At 43.2% G+C, this 24,440-nt stretch overlaps 1 protein-coding gene across 1 annotated transcript; it reads left to right on the top strand.

The window, feature by feature from the left end:
- The first annotated feature begins 1,781 nt into the window (after nucleotides 1–1,781).
- LOC115892825 (tRNA-splicing ligase RtcB homolog) lies at nucleotides 1,782–23,821 on the top strand. Its single transcript, XM_030915294.1, has 11 exons — nucleotides 1,782–1,965; nucleotides 5,211–5,289; nucleotides 7,293–7,360; nucleotides 8,111–8,178; nucleotides 9,791–9,947; nucleotides 11,438–11,597; nucleotides 13,937–14,112; nucleotides 14,981–15,169; nucleotides 15,880–15,990; nucleotides 18,135–18,254; nucleotides 23,304–23,821. Exons 1-11 carry the CDS (start codon nucleotides 1,873–1,875, stop codon nucleotides 23,409–23,411), a joined length of 1,329 nt encoding a protein of 442 aa, XP_030771154.1. The 5' UTR covers nucleotides 1,782–1,872; the 3' UTR covers nucleotides 23,412–23,821.
- Nucleotides 23,822–24,440: the final 619 nt, after the last annotated feature.

The raw sequence follows: 24,440 nt of genomic DNA, 5'->3' as shown, positions 1-24,440 counted from the left end.
ACAAGAGCTAGGCATGTACTTCTGACCAGGTGGGTAAGAAACTCTTAAGTCTGTATTTGTATTGGTCATTCTCAGTGGAGATCCCTTAGGCCCTCTAGGGGTTTCCACTACCTGCATATTGGATTTCATGTTTTATATTCACTGTTACTGTCTTCTGTGTTTAATTAAAATTGTTTTCTATCAACTTCAATCTTGGTTTTTTTATTTGAGAAATGTCCTGCCCTGAATTTTTTAAAAATGAAATAAGAGGCCAGCCACAGTAGGTCATGCCTGTAATCTCAGCACTTTGGGAGGCCAAGATGGGTGGATCAGGGGTCAAGAGGTCAAGACTATCCTGGCCAACATGGTGAAACTGTCTCTACTAAAAATACAAAAATTAGCTGGGAGTGGTGGCAGGCACCTGTAGTTCCAGCTACTTGGGAGGCTGAGGAAGGAGAATCGCTTGAACCTCAGAGGCGGAGCTTGCAGTGAGCCAAGATGGCGCCAGTGCCCTCCAGCCTGGCGACAGAGTGAGACTTCGTCTAAATAAAATAAAATAAGACATAGAAAAGGGAAGAGACCTAAGGTTGCATAGATGTCAAGGCTTAATTTTAAAAGAGAATTCTTTACGTCTGAAATCTTTCCAAGAAGAAACAGGGTAACCACAGGAAACTCTAAAAGTTGCATCACTTCAAGCTTTACGATTTTTCACCCACCACAGATTCAGTGAAATGGCAGTGTAGAGTACTAAACTCAGACAATTTATAATTGAGAATGACATCAATGTGTCAGAGCACCTAATCAATGGGGAGAAATTGGGGCAGAAGAGAAGAAGAGCGGAACCAGTGTAGGTAATGGGAAAAATGAATGTAAACTACATACTGGTTTTTTTGCAGCACTTACAGTCTAGTGGGGGAATGGAAGGAGGAGAGCTGTTTACAGAGTGCTTGCTGTGTGCCAAACCCTGTGCTGATTACTCCTCCGGTGTCACTTCATTTAGCCTTCTACTCAAGAAAGAAGTATGATCCCATTTTAGAGATGACGAAACAGAGATAAGAAGGGTTAATCCACACCAAGCCAGTAAATGGCACAGATAGAAATGGAATCTTGCACGTCTTTCTAATCCCAAAGTTGCAGTTGTTGACATGAGGCAGAACTCGAAACTGAAATCACTTAAAGCTCACCTACCACTATGAACAAGAGAAATGGCGTATAAAAGCATGATTAAAGAGGTCTTGATCATCAAAGGATGCTAGATTGAGGAGTTCTGGCGATCCATAAGGGCTGTGATTTGATCATTTTGTAGTACATGTCTGGCCATAATAGATGCATCCACAAATGTTTGTTAGAATAAACGATAAGGTGCCATGCTTCATTCTTTGGGATGCTCCTTTCCGATAAAAACAAAAGTTATTTGATGTATATCCAGATTAATTCCGAAACATAAATGTTCAGCTATGGTATCTATTCAAACAGGTTTTTCTTTCTCAGCTGCTGGCGTATCTTTTTCCCCTCCCAGCTGAGGGTGTAAACTCCAGGACGATGAACCGGACCTGACCCAGACTCAAGGTGTTTTCATAAGCTGCTGAAAAGCATCTCCAAAACAAAAGATAACTACAATGGAATTTAAACTCCTGGATTTCGCTTAGCTGTAGCTTAGAGGAAATCGACTAATAAAGATCCTAGCTATACACTAGAGGACAATACAACTTAACCAGAGGAAAGACAGTGGCCTGAAGAGTTTCGAGCCTCGGCGCTTGCCGTTGCTCATCCTGTGCGGCGCTGGTCGCGCCTGCGCTTTGGTTGTTGGAAGGCGGTGCTCTGGGAAGCCGGACGACGCGGCAGCCGGTCTTCAAAGCCGAGCCGGGAGTTTTCGCTACCGTTGTCGCCGCCATGAGTCGCAGCTATAATGATGAGCTGCAGTTCTTGGAAAAGATCAGTAAAAACTGCTGGAGGATCAAGAAGGGCTTCGTGCCCAACATGCAGGTAAGTCAGGAGAGCAAATGGCGGGGCCTTCCCTGCTACGTCCCCGGCCCGGCCGGCGTCCACCGCGCTCTTTAGTCCTCCCCTCGACCACTGGGTCCTCCCCGGCCCCTTGCAGAGTTTGCCTCATCCCCTCCTTCTCCCCTCATGGTTCTGGGGCCGCCCAACCTGTTCCAGCACCACCTCCCGCCAGGAGAGGTCCCCGAACCACGAGGACAAGCTAAGCGCAGTGGATATGGGGAATCCAAATAAATACGAAATTGGGGTTTCCAAAGCGTTTTCACAGATCAGTCTCATAAACGCATCGTGAGCTGGTTTACGTTCCTGGTCTTCAGAAACTTCCGTGATCTTTTCCAAGGTGGAACTGCCAGCCCTGGGTTCATTTGCTGGGACTGGAATTCACCTCCTCTGAGTCATGCTGGTTATTTATATAACGTTTACAGACCTTTGTTTACTGAACCAAGTTTTCAGCATTCAGTATTCCATGTTGGTTTTTAATTAAGCGATGTCATTTCTTGCAGTAGCACAGGGGAGGGCCTGATTGATTTTAATACTTCACAGAAGGACCTCGAGGATCTGTCCGTGACATCGTTTCCTCTACCTAACTAGGAAGAAGCTCAGCCAGGACTTGATGTCCAGTTTACTAGTTTTTCCTCTGACGTCCCAAATGGAGACTTGAGGGCTTGGGATCATCAGATAGTTTGAAAGCCTGGGCTCTGTATCTCTCGGCCTTCATCACCATCTGTGCTCATATTTTTCATTAACGTGAAAAAAGAAAACGTTTGTGAAGTTTTGCAACGTATTTTAAATAGTTTTTGAAATCCCTGAAGATGCCAAGTAAATGCTTCAAAGGTTTACCGTCTCACGTCTTGGTAAACAGCTCCCAATAGCCACTCCCCTCTTTTATTCGGAATCAAAGCTTATTGAGTTTCCCTTGTTGGCAAGTCACTTACCCTGAGGGAAGAAAAAGCCCACAGGGATAAATCTGTGTTCTATTTGCTGTTTGGCCACTTTCTTTGTGTGGAAACCGATACCCTGAAGGAAGGAAACATAAGGGGAGTGCAGTGGTTCGTGGCCTGTAATCTCAACACTTTGGGAGGCCAAGGTGGGAAGATCCTTTGTGCTTAGGACTTCGAGACCTTCCTGGGCAATATAGTGGGACCGCGTCTCTACCAAAAAAAAATTTAATTAGCCAGGCGGGGTGGTGTGCACCACAGCTGCTCAGGAGGCTGAGGCAGCGGGAGCCCTTGAGCCTGGAAAATCGAGGCTGCAGTGACCCGTAATCATTCTAAACTGTACTCCAGCCTGGGTGACAGAGTGAGTCTCAAATAAAAAAAAAAAAAAAAAAGAAAACACCATGACATGATCATCTGTAGGATCTAATAATACAGCCTTCATTGTCTGGCAGGTGTTCTGACTTAGCCTTTGAAGCACACACTGGTGCTCATTGATGGGGCAAGTCTAATTTTGCTAGGCAGTTCTAGTTTAAGTATGTATACAGCACTTTACTACCACCTTTTCTTTGGGAATAGAGACTTGGAATGTTGATGCATTGCTCTCAAAACGCTGTTAACTTCTAAGCACGAATTGTGCTTCCATCCTCATGGTAGCAGTGAATTTCATATGGATAATCATCTCTGTTACTAAATCTCCATTTCTCCCCCAAGGCCCACATCTACTTGTTGGACTAAAACTTTCTCTTTGTTCCCTTAAAATGCTCCCCTCTCATCTTTATGTCATTTTTGCCTTTGGCTCCTAAATGTTCTGCTGCACCAGTGATGTCTCTTGTCTTTAAAGAGCCAGCTCTACAGGATCTCTGTGAAACCTCTCCCAGCTCCCTAGACTGTTGAGGCACTTCCTCATCAGATTCTTCCATAGCACTGTGTACTTAATGTTATGGCACTTGCTTCATTGCACTCTGATACTCTTATGAGAATATAAGGGCTGTATTGGCTGGGCGCAGTGGCTGACGCCTGTAATCCCAGCATTTTGGGAGGCCAAGACGGGCGGATCACGAGGTCAGGAGATCGAGTCCATCCTGGCTAACACGGTGAAGTCTCTACTAAAAATACAAAAAAATTAGCCGGGCGTGGTGGCGGGTGCCTGTAGTCCCAGCTACTCGGGAGGCTGAGGCAGGAGAATGGCGTGAACCCAGGAGGCAGAGCTTTCAGTGAGCCGAGATTGTGCCACTGCACTCCAGCCTGGGCCACAGAGCGAGACTCAGTCTCAAAAAAAAAAAAAAAAAAAGAAGAAAAGAATATAAGAGCTGTATTGTGGTGTACTGGGAGCTCCTTGAAAGCGAGATTTTATCATATTCTTTGTATCTCCCCTAGTGCCCGGGACAGTGCTTCATGCATAGTAAATCCTCAGTTAATGTTTGGTGAATTAATAAATGTGACCCTTAAGAAGTTGTACTGGAAACATTTTCCATCAGTGGATATTAATTGTTCTTTATGCAGTGGTCATGAAGTCATCTTTCTGGTAAAAACTACATTCAGTTGATTAAGTGTTAAATCTTTGGTTCTCCGTTACTGGATAGCTCCTTCAAAATATTTGACCTATGATAAAAATGTTCTGCTCTTTAGTGTTACATAAGTATGTCTTCCATTGCCTTTTATGTGCCGCCTCTATTGTCAAGCTTTAAAATTACGTAGATTTTTTTTTTAAGTATATAGCTCATAGAACTGAGCACACAGCTACATAGCTGTATGTTAAATTTTTCTTCTCACTATTTACCTAACTAGAGATTTGTAAGTCACCACTAGAGCACAATAAAGTGTAAACCAGCTATTGGCTTAAACACAGAATAAATATACTAAGGTTAGATGACTATGTATTATGTTTAGAATTTGAGTTTTTTATTGATCTGGGTTTTTTTTTTTTTAATTTTCAAAAATCCATTGATATTTTTGAAGCTTGAGGATTAAGACCTTTGGGCTTTGTGAGAGCATAGTTGGAAGATTTTTCTTTATCACACAAAAAGATGCTTAGTCTGTTGAATTCTTAAAGGTGGTTTTGAGGGTATAATAATTAAAACGATTAATGAACATTGCAAAATTTTTCTTAAGGTATATTTTATGATGGGAGCAGCTCATAGCCTTTGATAGGAAGTTTTCTGCATGCGTAAGGTAATGTGAAAGTGTTTGGTAAAGGGTAAAGCACAGTAAATACTGCATACAGCGTATTCTGTCCAGTGCCTACACTTGCCATACGTGTACTCAGACATTGCTTTTCACTTTTGGTACCAGGTTGAAGGCGTTTTCTACGTGAATGATGCTCTGGAGAAATTGATGTTTGAGGAATTAAGGAATGCCTGTCGAGGTGGTGGTAAGTACATTAGAGTGTCACTTATATTAGTACAGTAGTGCCTTCCCTGTGGCCTGAAAGAGTGGTAACTCAATTACAATTTTGAAATATTGTCAAGGAGTGATTACAACTTAAGGTAAGACCAAAAGAACTTACTTATTTGTGATCACATTGTTAGCCAGTTCATGTTATAGAAAGGATTTGAAAATGGGTAGAACTCGTTCCTCAGCTAACCTTGAACAATAAGAGCAAGTGACCTACCATTTGTTTTACACTTACTATATTCCAGGCATTTTACTAGGTGCTTTGCATAGATTATCTCATGTAATACTTGCAGTAACTCTAAAAGGAAGATATTATCTCCAGCTTATAGATGTGTAAGTCAGAGCTCAGTGAGGTTAAACGTAATAACAGAAAACCAAACACTGAATGTTCTCACTCGTAAGTGGGAGCTGAACATTGAGAACACATGGATACAGGGAGGGGAACATCACACGCTGAGGCCTGTCGGGATTGGGGGGTAAGGGAGGGATAGCATTAGGAGAAATAGCTAATGTAGATGACAGGTTGATGGCTGCAGCAAACTACTGTGGCACATGTATACCTATGTAACCTGCATGTTCTGCACATGTACCCCAGAACTTAAAGTATAATAACAAAAATTTAAAAATTTTAATTTGCCCAAGGTCACATAGCTTTTTGATGACAGCCAGAATTCAGATCCAGTAGTGCCTGATTTTAAAGACAGTGTTCTTAACCAGTACACTAATTAGGCTTACTGAAATTCAGTTGTCTCATCCATAAAACAGGTATCATTACACCTATCTTAGAGGGCTGCAGCAAGGTTTAGAGATAAAATGCATGAAGCCCTATGATAATCTAATGGTGATAGTATAGAAATCATCTAGTGTTGGGCCGGGCGCAGTGGCTCACGCCTGTTATCCCAGCACTTTGAGAGGCCGAGGCGGGCGGATCACGAGGTCAGGAGATCGAGACCATCCTGGCTAACATGGTGAAACCCTATCTCTACTGAAAATACAAAAAAATTATCCGGGCATGGTGGCGGGCACCTGTAGTCCCAGCTACTCAGGAGGCTGAGGTAGGAGAATGGCGTGAACCTGGGAGGCAGAGCTTGCAGTGAGTGGAGATCGAGCCACTGACTGCTCTCCAGCCTGGGCAACAGAGCGAGACTCTATCTCAAAGAAAAAAAAAAAAAGAAATCGTCTAGAGTTATCCCTTTCATTTTTTTAGATCAGCAAACTAAAGCCTTCCCTCCCCAACCAGGGTATGCTCACTTGTCTAAAATAACATAGCTGCCAAGTGGCAGAAATGGGACTGGAGCCCCATATCCCTTCATTCTCAATCCAGTGTTTTCCAGAGCTGCCACATTGCCCTTCTTTGTCACTTAGAATAAACCAGCATTGATTTTCTTTATAAAGGGAACTGCTGAAAGAATATTTTTTTCAGGCCAGGTGCCCTGGCTCACACCTGTAATCCCAGCACTTTGGGAGGCCGAGGCAGGTGGATCACAGGTCAGGAGTTCAAGACCAGCCTGACCAACATGGTGAAACACCATCTTTACTAAAAATACAAAAGTTAGCCGGGTGTGGTGGCCCACGCCTGTAATCCCAGCTACTCAGGAGGCTGAGGCAGGAGAACTGCTTGAACCCAGCGGGTGGAGGTTGCAGTGAGCCAAGATCAAAAAAAAAAAAAAAAATTTTTTTCAAATATTAATAACGTAAAATTTGGTATTTGTATTTTACATCGCAGTACAACATTTGCAAGCAGCCTTCTCATGGTATATGCAGAACACTGGCAGCACATTTGTGGCTATCTTTCCTCTTTGTCTACTTCCTTCTTGAAGAAGCTCCCTTCCATCTTGCATCTCAAATATCCTTCTAGATTTTGTTGTCTTAGTAGCCCTGGTGACTACCTCTTCATGTTATACAGTCTAGAAACATGAATATAATTAATGCTAAAACTCAAGTGTGTTGTCTTTTCTAATACCCAATTTTTGTCTTCAGGTGTTGGTGGCTTCTTGCCAGCCATGAAACAGATTGGCAACGTGGCAGCCCTGCCTGGAATTGTTCATGTAAGTCAGAGTTCAGAGCTTTAATCATTTATATTTCTTAAAGTCCATTGAATGGATGAATGGCCATGCTTGATAATGGTGTCATTTGTACAATGACCTTTGGACAGCCCAACATAACTGTGAAGCCTGGTTCAGTGGCTCATGCCACCCGCAACACTTTGGGAGTCCAAGATGGAAGGATTGCATGAGCCCGGGAGTTCAAGACTACTCTGGGCAACATGGCAAGACCCTGTCTATACAAAAAAAATTAGCCAGGTGTGATGTCACATGCTTGTAGTCCCAGCTACTCGGAATGCTGAGTGGGAGGATCACTTGAGCCCAGGAGTTCCACACTGCAGTGAGCCATGAATCACGCCACTGCACTTTTAGCGTGGACGACAAAGTGAGACCCTGTCCCTAAAAATAAAAAATACAAAGAAATAACCATGGACCTAAAGAAGTAATTGAATCTGGATGGCATTTCAGTTTCTGGATGCTTTTGGCTAGAATCTGTAAGTGTTCAAGAACCTTTGAAGTAGTTTTTATGTTTTGTTTCTTTATCATGGTGGCATCATTATTCCTGGATTGGTACACCACCATTGTAAGTTTCATTGTAAGTTTCACTTCATTGTTTCAATGTCCACCATTGTAAGTTTCATTGTAAGTTTCACTTCATTGTTTCAATGTCCACCATTGTAAGTTTCATTTTAAGTTTCACTTCTTTGTTTCAATGTAAGTTTCATTTCGTTGTAAGTTTCACTTCCCATGCAGAGGATCATTGAAGAAGAAATGGCAAGGAGTTTAGGGGTTAGCACTGAGCGGGAGGAAGAGAGGACAGCGTAGCCCCCACCAGTCTAACATTCGTATTCTGTCATTAGAGGTAGATGTTGAAAATGGATCTATTCGGCAGACATTTTTCAGGTCTTCTTTATGCCAGTTACCATGTTGGGCACTTGGTGGAGGGAATGAAATGGTATGGCTTGTGTATATAAGGAAGTTGTTAGTGTCTGGGTTGTCTGCATGTCTGCTGCGTTTGACCTGCATGCTTCCTGGGTCAGGGTCCTTTCCTAGGCTCTGCATATAGGAAGTCTACAGTATTTATACCATCAAATGGATTACATTTGGCTGTGATTACTTAAACTGATGACCTCTATAAATCAGTTATTTTCCTCTTCTTTTTTTTTTTTTTTTTTTTTTTTTTTTTTTTTTTGAGACGGAGTCTCGCTCTGCCGCCCAGGCTGGAGTGCAGTGGCCCGATCTCAGCTCACTGCAAGCTCCGCCTCCCGGGTTCACGCCATTCTCCTGCCTCAGCCTCCCAAGTAGCTGGGACTACAGGCGCCCGCCACGTCGCCCGGCTAGTTTTTTGTATTTTTAGTAGAGACGGGGTTTCACCATGTTAGCCAGGATGGTCTCGATCTCCTGACCTCGTGATCCGCCCGTCTCGGCCTCCCAAAGTGCTGGGATTACAGGCTTGAGCCACCGCGCCCGGCCTATTTTCCTCTTCTTAATCTGACAAACCAACGTTTGTCAGTGTCTTAATATTATTTTTAAAATGTGATAGTACATTAAACTTAGTATGTGTTACTCCTGTATCATGTTATTTTGAGGCTTTTCTGTTTTGGATTTCCTTAACATTCACATCTTATAAAAAGGTTTTTTTCTCACTGTATTTAGCTTTGTGATTAGGAGTTCTTACTCCCATTTATTGGAGACATAAGTCAACTGATGTTGTAACAGCCTTCGACATTTGTGGATGTATTTGTGATAACATCATATCCACCAATGTTTATTGAGCACTTTCTATGCTCAATCCAGGAAAAGTGTAGTTTTTCCTGGCAGTGTTTTAGATGTTTTAGATGAAGATTAAAGTTTGTACCCTCGAAAGATTTAATGTACGTGTACTCAGCTTCAAAATGGAGGTGCAGTAAGCCATTCAGAACTTCTGTGAAGATGGGAAAAGAGCTTAAAATTTAACCTGTGTTGTCTGAGGAATTCTAGATACCTCATTTATTTGACTGTAATTCTTCATAAATCATTAAGGTGTGTACCTGGTGGAATTAGTGGTTAGAGAGTGATAGGTGATTAAGGTTACAAAGTTGTTGTTGATGTTATTGTTTTTTGTCTACTTAATCACTACCTCATGGAATTCAGGATCAGAGAGGCAAAACTGAATATAAAAAAGATTTGAAAATTAACAAGTAGCCATATAAATGTCAAGTAGAACTACAATGATGTCTAATAGGGCATTTACCATTTTATGTTGCAATTATTTATATGACTGCATTCCTCAAAAAACCAGTTACTGAGAGCTTCAACTTTGTATCTGACTTAAGGCCTGGAACACAGGCGATAGTAAATGTCAAGTTTTTCTCTGCCCGGTAAGATGTGATCATCCTTAGGTTTTGCTCTGCCTTGGTTGTGAAATGACTAGTGCCTTTTATACTTATCCAGAGACTTGGAGGAGGCCTTGGAGATGGGGGTGGACTGGTCCTTAAGAGAAGGGTATGCCTGGGCTGAAGACAAGGAGCACTGTGAGGAGTACGGAAGGATGCTGCAAGCTGACCCCAATAAGGTTTCTGCAAGAGCTAAGAAAAGAGGCCTTCCTCAGGTAACTCACTTTGGAGGGGCAACATATTAATTATTTTTCATATTTTGTTTTTATTGGGGGAAATAGCTATATCTTACATTTAGCAGACATATTCGCAGGTTTTTTTTTTTATGGTATATCAAAAAATACAATTGGTTTATGCTTCATTTTTATTCTAAAAAACCATCAGGGATGGATGCGGTGGCTCACACCCACTTTGGGAGGCCAAGGAGGATCACTTGAGGCCAGGAGTTCGAGACTAGCCTGAGCAACATAAAGAGACTTAGTCTCTACAAAAATTTAAAAAAAAAAAAAATTAGCCAGGCATGGTGGCAAATGCAAGTATCCCAGCTACTCAGAAGGCTAAGACAGGAGGACTGCTTGAGCCTAGGAGTTTGAGGATGCAGTGAGCTGTGATCACGCTACTGCACTCCAGCCTGGGTGACAGAGCAATCAGGAGCTTGCAAATATTCAATAAAATAAGAAATAATGAATTAGAAGTGAATGGGAGAAAAATAGAATGTTTATAAGGGTCATAGTCAAAATTATATATATACATACTTTGACAGTCTATGGTATCCATAAGATACTAGATGTTTGAAATTACAGCTAGTTGTGAAGGCTTTGCCACTAATTCAGGGTGACACGTGGGCAAGACTGTCTTCTTCTGGATCTCATTTTCTTATAGAAAACTGGGATGGTTAAAACTAGGCAACCTCTAAAGACTCTTCCAGCACTGACATTCTCTGGTTCTCCAAATCATCTGTTAATATTAGCTCTAGTTGTGGTATATGCTCTTTCAGTTATAGATAATGGTGGACGTTCATGAACTCATAGATGTTTCAAAATCATTTGAACTTGGACCTTGTCTAAGAGTCAACATTCACCAACATTTATCCCAAAATTTGACTCTTCGTGATGTTTAAAATGTCCCATGAACCATTTAAAAGCTTGATTTTTTGTTTGTTTGTAAAGCTTTTGTTTTAAATTAATTTATTTACTTTATGTTCTGGGATACATGTGCTAGTTTGTTACATAGGTATACATTTGCCATGGTGGTTTGCTGCACCTATCAACCCATTATCTAGGTTTTAAGCCCCACATGCATTAGATATTTATTCTAATGCTCTGCCTCCCTCTTTCCTTCTACTCCCCGACAGGCCCCGGTATGTGATGTTCCCCTCCCTATGTCCATGTGTTCCCATTGTTCAGCAACTACTTATGAGTGAGAACATGTGGTGTTTGGTTTTGTGTTCCTGTATTAGTTTTTTATATGTATATACCAAGCATATCATGATATAATACAATTTAGGAGCTAGTCTATGTTATTTTGTTGTGTAGAATATTGTTGTAAATGAAGCACTTCTATAGCTTAGGAATTTTTTTGTTACAGAAACACTGTTTCTATGGTTATTTTGTTGTTAGTTTGTTTTTATCTTTTTGGTTTTTAAATAGATTTTTTAAAAAAACTGGAATCAAAACTATCTTACCAGACATTTTTACATTTGCAGTTGGGGACCCTGGGAGCAGGCAACCATTATGCAGAAATCCAGGTTGTGGATGAGATTTTCAATGAGTACGCTGCTAAAAAAATGGGCATCGACCATAAGGGACAGGTGTGTGTGATGATCCACAGTGGAAGCAGAGGCTTGGGCCACCAAGTAGCCACAGGTATATTCTAGACCTCGTACTAAAATGTACATTTTACGGGCAACCAGATAGAAATTTAAGAGCGAAACCTCTGAAATATACTGCATGGGTTTTATCCTGAGTCCTCAACAACCAAATAACTTGAACAAATTAACTTCACTGGGCCATAACTTTCTTTTTTTTTTTTTTTTTTTTTTTTTTTTTTTTTTTTTTTTTTTGAGACGGAGTCTCGCTCTGTCGCCCAAGCTGGAGTGCAGTGGCCGGATCTCAGCTCACTGCAAGCTCCGCCTCCCGGGTTACGCCATTCTCCTGCCTCAGCCTCCCAAGTAGCTGGGACTACAGGCGCCCGCCACCTCGCCCGGCTAGTTTTTTGTATTTTTTAGTAGAGACGGGGTTTCACCATGTTAGCCAGGATGGTCTCGATCTCCTGACCTCGTGATCCGCCCGTCTCGGCCTCCCAAAGTGCTGGGATTTCAGGCTTGAGCCACCGCGCCCGGCCAGGGCCATAACTTTCTTGTCTAAAAAAATGAGTATAGGCCGGGCGCGGTGGCTCAAGCCTGTAATCCCAGCACTTTGGGAGGCCGAGACGGGTGGATCGCGAGGTCAGGAGATCGAGACCATCCTGGCTAACACGGCGAAACCCCGTCTCTACTAAAAAATACAAAAAACTAGCCGGGCGAGTTGGCGGGTGCCTGTAGTCCCAGCTACTTGGGAGGCTGAGGCAGGAGAATGGCGTAAACCCGGGAGGCGGAGCTTGCAGTGAGCTGAGATCCGGCCACTGCACTCCAGCCTGGGCGACAGAGCGAGACTCCGTCTCAAAAAAAAAAAAAAAAAAAAAATGAGTATAATAACGATTTCATATAGGATTCATGGAAAGATAATAATATATGTAAGGCACTTAAATCGGTGTCTGACATTAGTAAGCACTCGATAAATGTTAGTTGCCGTTATCGTTATGTTTACTCTTATGAGTTACTAGCTGGCCAAGAAAGAGCAAGAAAATATTTAAAGAGTGGAATTTATGAAATAGGCATTCATTTGGCAGATAACGTATGTATTGCATACCTGCTCTGCAACATTAGGTGTTATGGTGGATTTGCTGATGAAACAGGCTGATACTTTGCACTCAGATTGTCTCATGAAGTACAAGTCATGTCCGTTTAAAAGAAAAAATAAATATTAAAAGGTAGCAATTAATAATATGGGAGAGTCAAACAAAACACATCTAGGAAAAAGATTTTGGAGATGGCTTCATGGACCCAGTGTTGAGCTCAGCCTCACAGTTTGGACAATTACACACAAAGGATATTGGTGACAAAGGCAGCATGAACAAAAGCAGGAAGCAGCGAAATATTGGATAGGTCCTTTTGGATAGTGTGTGAAATAATGTATGAATTGTGACGGTTGCTACAGGACTGAATGAAGCAGGACGAATGCAGAAATGAAAATAAAAAAACAAAAGAAACTGTTTTAAAGGAGTCAGGGGGCTTCTTGCTTCTAGTGAGCAAGGGCCTTGAGTTTCCACAGCCCTTCATATTTATTGGGTAGAAAAAGCAGGGAGGAGGAGGTAAGGTTGGTCAGCTGCTTGATTGATCGCAGGTTGATATTATTGCTAACAGGCTTCACATGTATCTAATCACAAGAAACACGTGCCTGGGGTGTGGCTGCCCTCAGCATTCCTTCTGGACGGCAGACACAGTTGTCAGCTTGCCAACATCCTGCATTTGTGAGAACAGTTTGCTGTTTACTCACATAGCCGCCGGTGGTATACTGACTTGTTCACGACCCTCATTCTTTCGGCTTCCGACAATGAATAAATGAAAAGGTATACAGATGTCTGGAAATTGTTATAAGCTTTAAATTTCATGTTACAGATCAGCCTCTAGTGCATTGTATTGTGGGAGAATTTAGTAATTTGTGCCAGCCTGACCCTTTAGACTGTTTAATCTAGCAGATGTATAAAGCGTCGACTAGTGGTTCAGAACATTCCCCTGGATTCGGTTAATCATGAAGGCAACAAAATGTGTTTTACTGCTACTATTCCTATTCATTCACATGTAGAGAAAGGAGTACTGAAGGCCATACTGTGGCTATTCGTTTTCACATCCCATTCTCTTTCAAGTTCCTAGAGGGCAGATGTTGACTTTGTGTCCCACAAACTGTCTCTGCACTCTGCACGATTCTCAAGTACATCTTGACTGAGCAAATAGATGAACTCAGAAACACATTAAAGGGAAAGTTGGCTTTCACTTGGCTTTACTGTGGAATGAATTTGAATGTAGCCTGCCTTTCTACAGTAAATCTAAACTGTTCATTTCAGGGAAAGCTAACTCGTTTGGACTTTGCTGCTCTTGTTCCAGATGCACTGGTAGCTATGGAGAAGGCCATGAAGAGAGACAAGATTATAGTCAATGATCGGCAGTTGGCTTGTGCTCGAATCGCTTCGCCAGAAGGTCAGGACTACCTGAAGGGAATGGCAGCAGCTGGGAACTATGCCTGGGTCAACCGGTCTTCCATGACCTTCTTAACCCGTCAGGTACAGTCGACGTTGCTCTTCTGTTCCAAGTCATTTATGATGATGTTAAGTGCTTTAAAACATAGTGCAGTCCAGGCCGGGTGTGGTGGCTCATGCCTGTAATCCCAGCACTTTGGGAGGCTGAGGGAGGCGGATCATGAGGTTAGGAGATCGAGACCGTCCTGGCTAACACAGTGAAACCCTGTCTCTACTAAAAATATAAAAATTAGCTGGGTGTGGTGGTGGGCGCCTGTAGTCCCAACTACTCGGGAGGCTGAGGCAGGAGAATGGCGTGAACCCGGGAGTTGGAGCTTGCAGTGAGCCGAGATTGCACCACTGCACTCCAGCCTGGGCGACAGAGCGAGACTCCCGTCTCCAAAAAAGAAAAAACATGATGCGGTCCAGTCAAAGCCTATGGTGTTTCGTTTTGGAAATTCACATAGTTAATGTTCAAAATACCAGAGAAGTGTCCAAGGTTTTGGTGTCATCATAAATTAAATCATCTGAGTATCGAGCATGAGAAGTGAGAGAAGAGAATCAAAATTATTCCTAGAATTTGTCTTGAACACCATAGAGAATCGAAGTGCCATTGACTAAGATTCAGAAGGCTGGGGAAGAAGCAATTTTGAAAGGTGGGATCAAAAGTTGCCAGGCAGCTTTTCAACCAAAGATGAAAATGATGAAGATGAAAATGATGTGGTGGCATTGGCTATGTGGTCTAAAAGACAGCTTTTGTCCTTTACGTGAGATAATCTTACGACTACTTTTGAGCTTTTACATCTTTTACTCCCTTCAGAAGAGACTACCTGAAATCAGTGAGATAAGTCATGAAGAGCTGAAGATGAGTCCTGAAGTTCTGGCTGCTTTTATCTTCTGTGTTTTCTTCTAGGCTTTTGCCAAGGTCTTCAACACAACCCCTGATGACTTGGACCTGCACGTGATCTATGATGTTTCTCACAACATCGCCAAAGTGGAGCAGCATGTAGTGGACGGGAAGGAGCGGACACTGTTAGTACACAGGAAGGGATCCACGCGCGCTTTCCCTCCTCACCATCCGCTCATTGCTGTTGATTACCAAGTACGTAGCACTGCGTTTGTTGTTTCAAGCAGTGGGAGCACGATTTAGATCATTGCAAATGTGAATTATATTTAAAATAAAAAGCAGCAATTGTGAAAAGAAAATACTCTGTCACCCATGACAACAATGATTCCCAATCTTCCCTGAAGCAGTAACTCCTCCCCGCATCATTTGTGCTTGCAGTGGTGCCATGTGCTAACTAGAAAGTGCTGCAGGAGGTGTATTTTACTCCACTCCTGTGAACTGAGGCCTGTGAATTAATGGAAGACAGGATTAACTCAGTTACAGAACACAGTAAACTCAGTCTGTTTCATTCCTCCTGTCCTCTTGGTGTCTGGCTGTGGTAGAGTTAGAAAGATCCCATAGTCTGCTGGCTCCTTTTACAGATGAGAAACCCAAAACGGAGAAGACAAGCACCTTGCTCAGGATGGTGGTTCTAGCAGCACTTCCCTACACTTTTGGATTTTGCTTTGCTTTTATTTTGACTCTTCTGCATTTTTACTGGTTCTCACATTTTCACTGTCATCCACTTCCTTCCCCTCCGAATTATCAAAGAGTCAAAGTACTATCTTAATATAGTTTACAAGCCGCGTGTTTAGAAGTCTGGGTTTCTCCTACAATCCTACAGTGCAAGAGAAAATTTAAATTTTATGCATACAAAGCTTATGCTTTTCTGAATTTTAACATGTTTAATTTATGTGCATCCTCAGCTCACTGGACAACCAGTGCTCATTGGTGGCACCATGGGAACCTGTAGTTATGTTCTTACTGGCACTGAACAGGGCATGACTGAGACCTTTGGAACAACCTGTCATGGAGCGGTAAGGAAAACAGAAACTTCCTTAGAAATGCTCTCTTCAGTTTAGCTATTGTTTTCCATTTTGACTGGTAAGTGTAGCCGACTGAACATTAACAGAGTTGAGACTTGGGTCTATCATGTCTTGTACTTCAAATTGTTCCCCATAATGTATACTATTTAGTAAACTGACTGGGGTCATCTAGTATCTCTACCGTAGTGAGATCTGGTAGGGTTAGGGACCGTTTCTTATCTCTGCAAGTCCAGAAAATCCAGACTGGGAAATTGTCACACTAGCTGAGCTTACCGTAACTAGTTTATAAGTGGTGGAACTTTAACGGATGCAGATATCACAGTTGATCTCAGCGATTGGCTGGACTTGCTCATTTGTTTAATTTACCCCTTCCTATTGTGTAGGCCCACTCAGGACTGCAAGGATAGGCCCTATTTGCATATTAGAGCCCATGTACAGTCTACACACACCCCCATTTCAAAACACTGCCTTTCATCTTCTAAGCGCAGGAGTCAGTAAACTCTTCCCATAAAGGGCCAGACCGTAAGTATTTTAGGCTTTTGGGACCAGATGGTCTGTGTACCAGCTATTCAGCTATGCCATTTCAGTGCAGAAGCAACCTTAAGTACTGTGTAAATGGGCAATGCTGTGTTCTAATAAAACTATTTTAGGCCAGGCATGGTTGCTCACACTTGTAATTATAGCACTGTGGGAGGCCAGGGCAGGAGGAGCACTTGAAGCCAGGAGTTCAAGACCAGACTGGGCAACATTAGCGAGACACTATCTCTACAAAAACTTTTTTTTTTTTTTTTTTTTTTTTTTTTTTGAGATGGAGTCTGGCTCTGTCACCCAGGCTGGAGTGCAGTGGCCAGATCTCAGCGCACTGCAAGCTCCACCTCCTGGGCTTACGCCATTCTCCTGCCTCAGCCTCCCGAGTATCTGGGACTATAGGCGCCTGCCACCTCGCCCAGCTAGTTTTTTGTATTTTTTAGTAGAGACGGGGTTTCACCGTGTTAGCCAGGATGGTCTCAATCTCCTGACCTCGTGATCCGCCCATCTCGGCCTCCCAAAGTGCTGGGATTACAGGCTGGAGCTACCGCGCCCGGCCTACAAAAACTTTTTTAATTAACCAGGTGTGGTGCCACACCTGTAGTCATAGCTACTCAGGAGGCTAAGGCAGGAGGATTCCTTGAGCCCAGGAGGTTAAGGCTGCAGTGAGCTATGATTATGTCACTTCACTCCACTCTCAGTAACAGAGGGAGACCCGTTCTCAAAAAAACAAAATAGTTTATTTTAAAAAGCAAGTGGTAGGCCAGATTTGGCCCATACACTGTAGTTTGCCAGCCCCTTTTCTAAGCCATCCAGAGTGTTGAGCCAGTCTTGAAATGGTAAAGAGAAACTGTCCAGAATACCTTCTTCTAGGACAGACCTTCACAAATGTATTTAATCCTACTTTTTTCTCTGATTGTTTCTCATTTCTAGCTGCCTCCCAACTCCTAATTTTAATGCAGTGGTTTTCTTTCTTTTTTTTGAGACGGAGTCTGGCTCTGTCGCCCAGGCTGGAGTGCAGTGGCCGGATCTCCAGTCACTACAAGCTCCGCCTCCCGGGTTTACGCCATTCTCCTGCCTCAGCCTCCCGAGTAGCTGGGACTACAGGCGCCTGCCACCTTGCCCGGCTAGTTTTTTGTATTTTTTAGTAGAGACGGGGTTTCACCGTGTTCGCCAGGATGGTCTCGATCTCTTGACCTCGTGATCCGCCCGTCTCGGCCTCCCAAAGTGCTGGGATTACAGGCTTGAGCCACCGCGCCTGGCCAATGCAGTGGTTTTCAACAAAGGTGTTCCTGCTACCCCCACGGGGACATTGGCAATTTCTGGAGGCTTTTTTTATTGTTGTGGTTTAGTGGGAGTTGCTATTGGCATTTAGTGGGTAGAGGCCAGGGATACTACTGAATACCCTGCACAGCACAGCCTCCCAGCAAAGAATTCTCTGGTCCAAAATCTCAAAGGATATGATGAGGCTTACAAGGCCTGCTACCAGTTTGATAAAGTAGAAAAAGATGGTTTTTAAAGCTCCTTTTTTTTAGTGTAAGAGAAAATCAAGGAAAGGGCGTATAATCTTAGGATTTGAAGTGAAGTTCATTCCTTTCCCATTCTAGGGCCGTGCATTGTCCCGAGCAAAATCTCGACGTAATTTAGATTTCCAGGATGTTTTAGACAAATTGGCAGATATGGGAATTGCAATCCGTGTTGCCTCACCCAAACTGGTTATGGAAGAGGTAAGTGAAATTCTGATAAATACATGAATATTTATTGTTCCCCATTTGTAATTTATGTCAGTCTACAGAGATAGCAATTTAGGGTATTACTAACAGAAATTGTTTCGGTTTTTTTTTTTTTTATGACCTCAATTTTGTCTTATGTTCCTTGCTTAGCTTATTTCAGTTTTATATTTTCTTTTCTTTTGGCTGAAATTATGAGCCAGGTCCTTAAGAATGATTTTTACTGTTCATTTTATAGTCTCCATCTACATATTAAGTTTTTCAAAAGTAGTTTGAGCTGACTCTTGCTTTTGCACAATTGTATACTTAGGTTTCAATTTGAAAGCAAATTTGAAAAAGGAAGGCATAGGCTGGATGTGGTGGCTCACGCCTGTAATCCCAGCACTTTGGGAAGCCGAGGCAGGCGGATCATGAGGTCAGGAGATCGAGACCATCCTGGCTAACACGGTGAAACCCCGTCTCTACTAAAAATACAAAAAACTAGCCAGGTGTGGTGGCAGCGCCTGTAGTCCCAGCTACTTGGGAGGCTGAGGCAGGAGAATAGTATGAACCCGGGAGGTGGAGCTTGCAGTGAGCCGAGATCGCACCACTGCTCTCCAGCCTGGGTGACAGAGCGAGACTCCGTCTCAAAAAAAAAAAAATAAAGGAAAATATAAATGTTTGAAGCGACTTTTATTTGACTCACAGGAGAATAGATTTTGTTTAAATTCTGTATATATGTGTACATATATGTACATATTTAAATTAAGAGCAATTTAATTCCTTAATGATTTAAGAGAAAAGAAAAAGTCATCCAGAAGCTCAATGCCCTAACACAGTTATTACTTGATCTTTTAGAATACTTACTATTGTTGGCCGGGCGTGGTGGCTCACGCCTGTAATCCCAGCATTTTGGAAGGCCAAGGCAGGCAGATCACTTGAGGTCAGGAGTTAGAGATCAGCCTGATCAACATGGCGAAACTCCTACAAAAATACAAAAATTAGCTGGGCATGGTGGTGGACGCCCATAATCGCAGCTACTCAGGAGGCTGAGACAGGAAAATCACTTGAACCCAGGAGGAGAGGTTGCAGTGAGCCAAGATCACGCCACTGGACTCCAGCCTGGATGACAAAGCAAGACTGTCTCAAAAAAAGAAAAAAATATAGTTTTTTCCTATTTTTTTTTGTTGTTGTTGAGACGGAGTCGCCCTGTCACCCAGGTTGGAGTGCAGTGGCGCGATCTGGGCTCGTCGCAAGCTCTGCCTCCTAGGTTCGCGCCATTCTCCTGCCTCAGCCTCCCCAGTAGCTGGACTACAGGTGCCCGTCACCACGCCCAGCTAATTTTTTGTATTTTTAGTAGAGGCGGGGTTTCACTGTGTTAGTCAGGATGATCTCGATCTCCTGACCTCGTGATCTGCCCGCCTCGGCCTTCCAAAGTGCTGGAATTACAGGCATGAGCCACCGAGCCTGCCCTTTCCTAATTTTTTTTTAAAGCTAATCATAACTATAGTTAAAAAACATTTTGTAGTTATTTTTGAAATTTAGCACATTATTCTAAAATCGTTTTTGTCACTTTTTAAAATCATTGCTGAATATTCCACCAGCTGAGTACCTTACTTTCTGCCTGTAGTGGACATTTAAGTAGCTTCCAAATGTTTGCTACTATAAATTAAATTGTAATGATTATCTTCATGCATGCAGCTTTTTTCCAGTTGTTTTAGTAATTAGAACAAAGTCTCAAAAGTGGAATTACATGGTGGCTCATGCCTATAATCCCAGTACTTTGGGAGGCCAATGCAGGAAGATCTCTTGAGGCCAGGAGTTCAAGATTAGTCTGGGCAAAGATTAGTCAGGTGTAGTCCTAGCTGCTCAGGAGACTGAAGCTGGAGGATCGCTTGAGCCCAGGATCTTGAGGTTACAGTGAGCTATGTGATTGTGCTGCTGCATTCCAGACTGGGCAGCAAAGCAAGACCCTATCTCAAAAAACAAGGAAAAAAAGTGGAATTACTGAGTCAGTATGACAAAGACTTATTTTTTTTTAAATAACGATTCATTTTTCCCGTGATCTTAAGAATACATGTTTAGGCCGGGCACGGTGGCTCAAGCCTGTAATCCCAGCACTTTGGGAGGCCGAGACGGGCGGATCACGAGATCAGGAGATCGAGACCATCCTGGCTAACACGGTGAAACCCCGTCTCTACTAAAAAATACAAAAAACTAGCCGGGCGAGGTGGCGGGCGCCTGTAGTCCCAGCTACTCGGGGGGCTGAGGCAGGAGAATGGCGGGAACCCAGGAGGCGGAGCTTGCAGTGAGCTGAGATCCGGCCACTGCACTCCAGCCTGGGCGACAGAGCGAGACTCCGTCTCAAAAAAAAAAAAAAAAAAAAAGAATACATGTTTAATTTAAAAAATTTGGAAAATACTGGCCGGGCGCAGTGGCTCACGCCTATAATCCCAGCGCTTTGGGAGGCCGAGGCAGGCGAATCACGAGGTCAGGAGATTGAGACCATCCTGGCTAACACAGTGAAACCCCATCTCTACTAAAAATACAAAAAATTAGCTGGGCGTGGTGGCGGGCGCCTGTAGTCCCAGCTACTCAGGAGGCTGAGGCAGGAGAATGGCATGAACACTGGAGGTGGAGCTTACAGTGAGCTGAGATCGCACCACCGCACTCCAGCCTGGGCGACAGACCAAGACTCTGTCTCAAAAAAAAGATTTGGAAGATGCAAAGAAGAAAACAGAAAACATTTAGAACTCAATCAGCCAGAAATAAGTACAGTTAACATTTGCATTTTTAGTTTTTTGGTTTGGTTTTGTTTTTTCATCAGCACCATGTGATTGTTTCATTCACTCATTCAGCGAACGCTTACGAACTATCTGCTATAGTTAGGTACTGTTCTGTGTGCTAGAGATACTGCAGTGAATGAAAGAAACATGAATCGCTTCCTTGTGGAGCTTTCCAAATAATAAAACATACAGTGTGTTAATGACCATACGAGTTCTATGAAATAAAAATGAAGCAAGGAAAGGGGGGGTTGGAGAAGACTTCCGTGAGGTGACTAGAGCAAAGACTTGAAGAGAGAGAGGAAACAGGCTACCTGGGCATCTGGAGGTGAGCTTTCGAGGCAGAGCGAACAGCAAGTGCAAAATCTGTGAGCCGAGGTTATGCAGGAGTGTTCAAGAAACAGCAAGGAGGCCAGGCATGAAGAGCAAGCCAGAGGGTGATGAGGTCAGAGAGGTAGGGGGCACCAGAGCATTTGGACTTTTGCTTTTACTCTGATTGAAATGAAGAAACCCTGGAGGATTTTGAGCAGAATAGTGACGTGATGTGACAAATGTGTTTGCATGTTGATGAGAAGAATTTACAAGAGAAATTAATGATGCAGAAAAGAGGGAGGAAACTGCTGGAGAAGTGTCCTTGAATAGATGAGAGGAGATAGAATCTGATGTACAAGTGCATGGGGTTGCTATTTGCTAGAAGCACAGATAATGCATCCTTTAGAAAAGGAGAGAAGAGGCTGAGCACAGTGGCTCACACCTGTAATCCCAGCACTTTTGGGAGGCTGAGGTGAGAGAATTGCTTAAAGCTAGGAGTTCGACACCAGCCTGGGCTACAAAGCAAGACCCCCCCGCCATCTCTACAAAAAATAAAAGGATTAGGCACAGTGGCACATACATGTAGTCTCAGTGAGCTATGATTGTGCCACTGGACTCAACCTTGGGCGACATTAAAAAGTAAAAGGAGAAAAGGTATTATAGATACAGATACGTGGAGAAGGAAGATAAAGTGAGCGTTATTTTGAATATTTTGGCTGCTATTTTTTTCAGTGTATTACATAGTAGGGTCAGCAAGTGAGAGTGAGGATCTGAGAAAAGGTATGAAATACTCATCTAGGGGAGAGATAGTCATTGGCCCAGTGGAATTTTATCTGATTTCCAGGAGCTAGAAATCGTCAAGTAATGCTGGGGAGTGATTCAGGCTCCCACAGATAACTACAGCCAAAGGTAGTTTGTGGTACGATGTAGTGACTGCAAGATTCACAACTAGGAGTGCCTAGGGAGAAAGGGAGAATAGAAACAACCTTGAAAGCCAGGAGCACACCTGTCCCACTCCTGGGACCAATGGCATGACCTGGTTTGGGAGAGAAAACAGCCACCACTTCAGAAAGTTGGAGGTGAAAGTGATGTCCTCGGGAAAGATCCATGTTTCAGTAAAACAGGAAGATGAAGGGAACGTTCAAAGAAGGGAAGGAGGGGATTTTGCTCCTTCTGGATGGAGTTCCAGAGGCCCCAGTGGGGAAGTTTCAGAAACTGGAAGGGAATGGGAGGTGGGATAGAAAAGGATTTTATGTACAGAACCATACGGGAATCAGCATGGCTGGCCTGAGCTTGTATTGACAGGAATGAAGATAAAGTGAGTGTGTGATGAAATTAGTGCTTATGGTGGCAAGGCAGTGTGGGTAGGATGGAAGGGTGGGAATGTTGCTAGAAAGTCACAGAAATAAATTGTGTGTGAGTGTAGGTACACACATATACCCACATACACACGTGCACACAGTTTTAGTTTGTTTTAGACATATATGAATTTTATCACTTACTGTGACGGTACTACATGTTCATTCCAGAAATTTTGATAACTGCAGAAATATATAAAGAAAAAATTAAAAGTGCCAGTAATTCTACCATCAAGAGATAATTACTACTGACATATGATGGTTTGGTGCTGTTCCTTCCTATCAGGTTTTGGTGTGTGTTTTATTTAATTACATTGACTGCATTTCCTAGTTCTACGTGTAATGTAATACATGTAGTAATACATGTTCTAAGTAATACATGTTCTTTAGAGACATTTTGAAAAATACAGAAAAAATATAAGACAAGATGAAAGTGTTTTGGAAGCTACCACTGACCAACATCAGGCTTACTCCTTTTTTAAATTTTTGCTAATTTGATAGGCAAAAAAACTCTCTTATTTTAGTGTGCATTTATTTAATCACAAGTGAAGTTTGTTGCTTGTAAAGACTGTGTTTTTGGTGGACTTGTACAGTGTTTAATTCCTCTCCTGCAGGCTCCTGAGTCCTATAAGAATGTGACAGATGTGGTGAATACCTGCCATGATGCTGGAATCAGCAAGAAAGCCATTAAACTGAGACCAATTGCTGTGATCAAAGGATAGAACCTTGGACAGCAGGGCTGCCAGACACCACCAGCCCTCTGAAGTGGAAGTGGACTGACGTGCTTTTCTGACATCAGACTCAAGGCAGGACAGGTTCCAAAGTGCGCAGCTGTAACTGCTCGTGCCAAAATGGCTGGTGCGGAGGCTGCTGCTTTCAGGGGCTCGTGCTTATAAAATAACCTTCCAGGAAGAGGCACATTGGCCACCTTTGGAAAGGGAGGAACATGCCTTCTCCTTGGTTGTTCCACAGAGTTTTAGGAAAATCTGTTAGGCATGGGTAGGTGTCAAACTGCCTTAGGCAGTCATACAGATCTTTAGCCATCAGATTGAACTTCTTTCCACCAAGTTCTGTTTACATTCCGAGAGGTGTCATGAAGAAAGTTCTATTAAATAAGGTTTTGGAATGTTTCCTTTTGTCCGTTGCTTTGTCAGTTTGTCCATTCATCCACCCGTTTGGGCACCACCCCTCTTACTAAATACCCTCTTACTTGGAGAGCACCCGGGGGTTGTAATCGGGCTGTTAGATGAATAGATAGTGGAACACATTGAAGAGGGAGTATGTAGAGGCCCAAAGACAAAATTGTTTTTCCTAGCCTTGCTACCTTTCTTATTCTAAATACAAGGCAGAGTTTTTGAATCCATGGGGCCAGGTGAACAAAATGTAGGTGATGGTGCTGGTGATGGAGATGGCAGCAGAACCCCAGGCCTGGCCTCCTTCCTACACATACCTCACAGGGCGCTTTATTGTGCCTGCTGCTGCCTGTGTAGAGGACAGCTCCACTCCACCCCTAGCCGTCTGTGCTGTCTTGGCAGAGGCAGGCCTGGCCATGCAGCAGGGCTGTACAGACCCCTGTGGGCCGCAGCTTCCCACTGCCATTCTCTTCCCAAAGGCCCTGGCACATAGCGCTGAGCACCTGGGCACTCAAAACTGCAGCTCCAGGCAGATTTGTGAGCAGGTTGCTCATCAAAACTCCAGCTCTGGGCCACTTGGTGCTTGGGTTGGGAGAGGCAGATGTGGGAGAAGCATAG

The sequence above is a fragment of the Rhinopithecus roxellana genome, chromosome 13 (assembly GCF_007565055.1).
Source record: "Rhinopithecus roxellana isolate Shanxi Qingling chromosome 13, ASM756505v1, whole genome shotgun sequence".
Taxonomy (NCBI): domain Eukaryota; kingdom Metazoa; phylum Chordata; class Mammalia; order Primates; family Cercopithecidae; genus Rhinopithecus; species Rhinopithecus roxellana.
The sequence above is the reverse complement of the archived record's forward strand: the minus strand, read 5'-3'. Positions and strand labels throughout refer to the sequence as shown.